At 21.6% G+C, this 2,709-nt stretch overlaps 1 protein-coding gene across 1 annotated transcript; it reads right to left on the bottom strand.

Annotated features, from left to right (window-relative positions):
• Window positions 1–717: 717 nt before the first annotated feature.
• On the bottom strand, window positions 718–2,496 carry PRSY57_0008000 (hypothetical protein; the record flags this gene model as incomplete). The annotated part of the gene is made up of 1 exon (XM_012906231.2): window positions 718–2,496. The coding sequence occupies one exon, from the start codon at window positions 2,494–2,496 to the stop codon at window positions 718–720; it is 1,779 nt and encodes a 592-aa protein (XP_012761685.2).
• Between the last annotated feature and the right edge of the window lie 213 nt (window positions 2,497–2,709).

Genomic DNA, 2,709 nt, shown 5'->3' with positions numbered 1-2,709 from the left:
TATAAAAATAATAATTTGAGGAATTTAATTATAAATTCATAATCATGTGTATATTACTATACATAATTATTTTGTTCTGATGAAAATATAGCTTCATATTAATTAGTTCGTGTTTCCTTTTATGAAGAAAATATAAGGTAAGCAAATGAATATATGCACATATATATATATATATATATATATATATAATATAGTTATAGTTATATATTTTTATTTTTACCACATCAAAATATTATTAATAAATTTATATATATATATATATATAGTCCACCATATTTGTTAGCACATTTTCATTTTTATTCCATTTTATTTTATTTTATTTTATTTCCTTTTTGTGTACATATATATGTAATTCAAACAGATACTTACAAAAACAAAAACAAAAAAAAAATAAAATAAAATAAAATATAATATAATATAATATAATATAATATAATAAAATATTATAAAATATAATTATATATATATTCCAAATAATCATATAATTTTATTCATTTTTCCTTATATATTATACGACCTTTCATCCTTTATATATATTAATCATTATATAGAATATTATTCATAATAAAAAAAAAAAAAAAAAAAAATGTAATATTATCCAAAGAAATCAATCATATTTGAAACTTCAATAATATTATAGAAATTATTATAAGTAAAATATTTATATTGTATTTTAGTTTGTTCATCCATATTCTTATTTTTGTATGTAGCATCTCATTATGTATGTTGCCTTATAAAATGTAAACTTCTTATTTTGACTTCCCCCAAGATTCCATATTTTATCCATCTATTCTTTTTATATATCTTAATTATTCCATCCTTTGTCACAGCTGTCAAATTATCATTTTCATTAAAGTCAAAGTCATTTATGTTACATCCGTTTACATTTTTCAACATCCAATTTTTATCTTCCGTATCATATATATAAAAATAATTTTGCTCATCTAAAACCCAAAGCCTATTTTTTCGATCAAAGGCTAGAGATTTTAACTTAAAAATACCATATGCCTTTTTTACTTTAATCCATTCATATTTATTCCATCTTTTTAAATTCCCTTGTATATCAATTCCCCATATTTTATTCTTAACACTAATTACCATTTTCTTAAACAATGAAAATTCTGTATTGTCATCCATTCTGTTGAAATATCGGTTGTACATCAAATATCCAGGCTTGTAGTTTAAATCGATACATAATATATTACCTTTTTCATTAGTACATAAGCATATGAACTGTTCATACAAATGTTTAATTTTATTCATTTGATAACCATCCCATTCATATATTGTACCTAAATTATTTAATACTAACATATTTTCAAATAATCCAAATCCATCATTTTTTTTTTTTTTTTTTTGAATTGTTATTTTGTTGTTTTTATCTTTTGAAAATAATATATTTGCATTATCAGATTTATGTTCATTTTTTTTTCCTTTTCTTATATAATTTGGAATATATCCAAGTTTTCTTTCGGTTTTCTTTTCTATTATCCTTTTTGGAACAAATGGACCAAGATTCTGTATTTTCTCTGGGTCAATTTTTTTATTTTTATTTAGAAATCGAGTGTTTCCTCTTTCGATTGTTTTAAATGCTTTTATTTTATCCGTACTCATATACTGTTCTGCTATTTTTAATATTTGTGATTTGGCCTTAATCATATTTTCTTTTCGATTTTTATTATATGAAGGTGTTTTGGAATAAATTATATTCTTATCTATTCTCATGCTGACTGATTTTTTTGGGTTATTCTCTTTAACTTTATCTGCATGTAATGTGAAGTTTTTTTTTAATTTGCTCTTCATATATTTGTAATTATCCTTCATCGGGTTATTGGTATCCATTCTTTGAAAAGAATTTTCTGTCTTATTTAATGTTATAGATTTTTTGTGGTTGAGGCAGGATTTCTTATTATTCTGAATGTATACATTTTGGGGGGAATTATTCTGCTTTTTATTGATATCATTATTAAGTGTTTGATCATTATAATTCTCATAATGATTATCATGATTATCATGATTGTCATCATCCTCATCATCCTCATCATCTTCATCATCTTCACCATCTTCATTTTCCTCATCATTTTCATCATCTTCATTTTCCATACTCCTAGATGATACACTCTTTTTATAATAAAAAATATTAGATTTTCCCTTTCTCACGTTACTATAAACATCCCTTTCTATATTACTTTTTTTTTTTATAATAGGCATTTCTTCATATTCTGTTGATTGAGCAAACCTTATTTTGTTGTTTCCTTTCTTCCTATCTGTAACATCGTTTTCTCTTTTTTCAAAGGGAATTTTTAATTTAATAGTGTTTTGATTAAAGTTTTTTTTCTTATCATTCATATCAAGATTAACATTTTTTCGTTTGGATGTTATGTTGTCTAACCCTTTTTTAAATGAAAAGGTTGACTTTTTTTTTAAAATATTTTCATCATCCGAATAGCTGTTATATTTTATGTTAGCGACTGTTTTTCTTTTGATATGTTCCATTGTACAAAAAGAGTGAAAAATATATAATAAAAATAAAAAGACAAGTAAAATAATTAATAACCAATATAGACAAATAATAATATATATATATATATATATATATATATATTACATCAAAAGAGATGATATAAAAAATTATATATATAATGATATTTAACATATAGAAAAAATATAAATATTAAAAATCAGGGAGTTCAAAAAAACAAATTTATG

The sequence above is a fragment of the Plasmodium reichenowi genome, assembly GCF_001601855.1.
Source record: "Plasmodium reichenowi strain SY57 chromosome Unknown, whole genome shotgun sequence".
NCBI lineage: Eukaryota > Apicomplexa > Aconoidasida > Haemosporida > Plasmodiidae > Plasmodium > Plasmodium reichenowi.
This window is presented reverse-complemented; position numbering and strand designations above follow the sequence as displayed.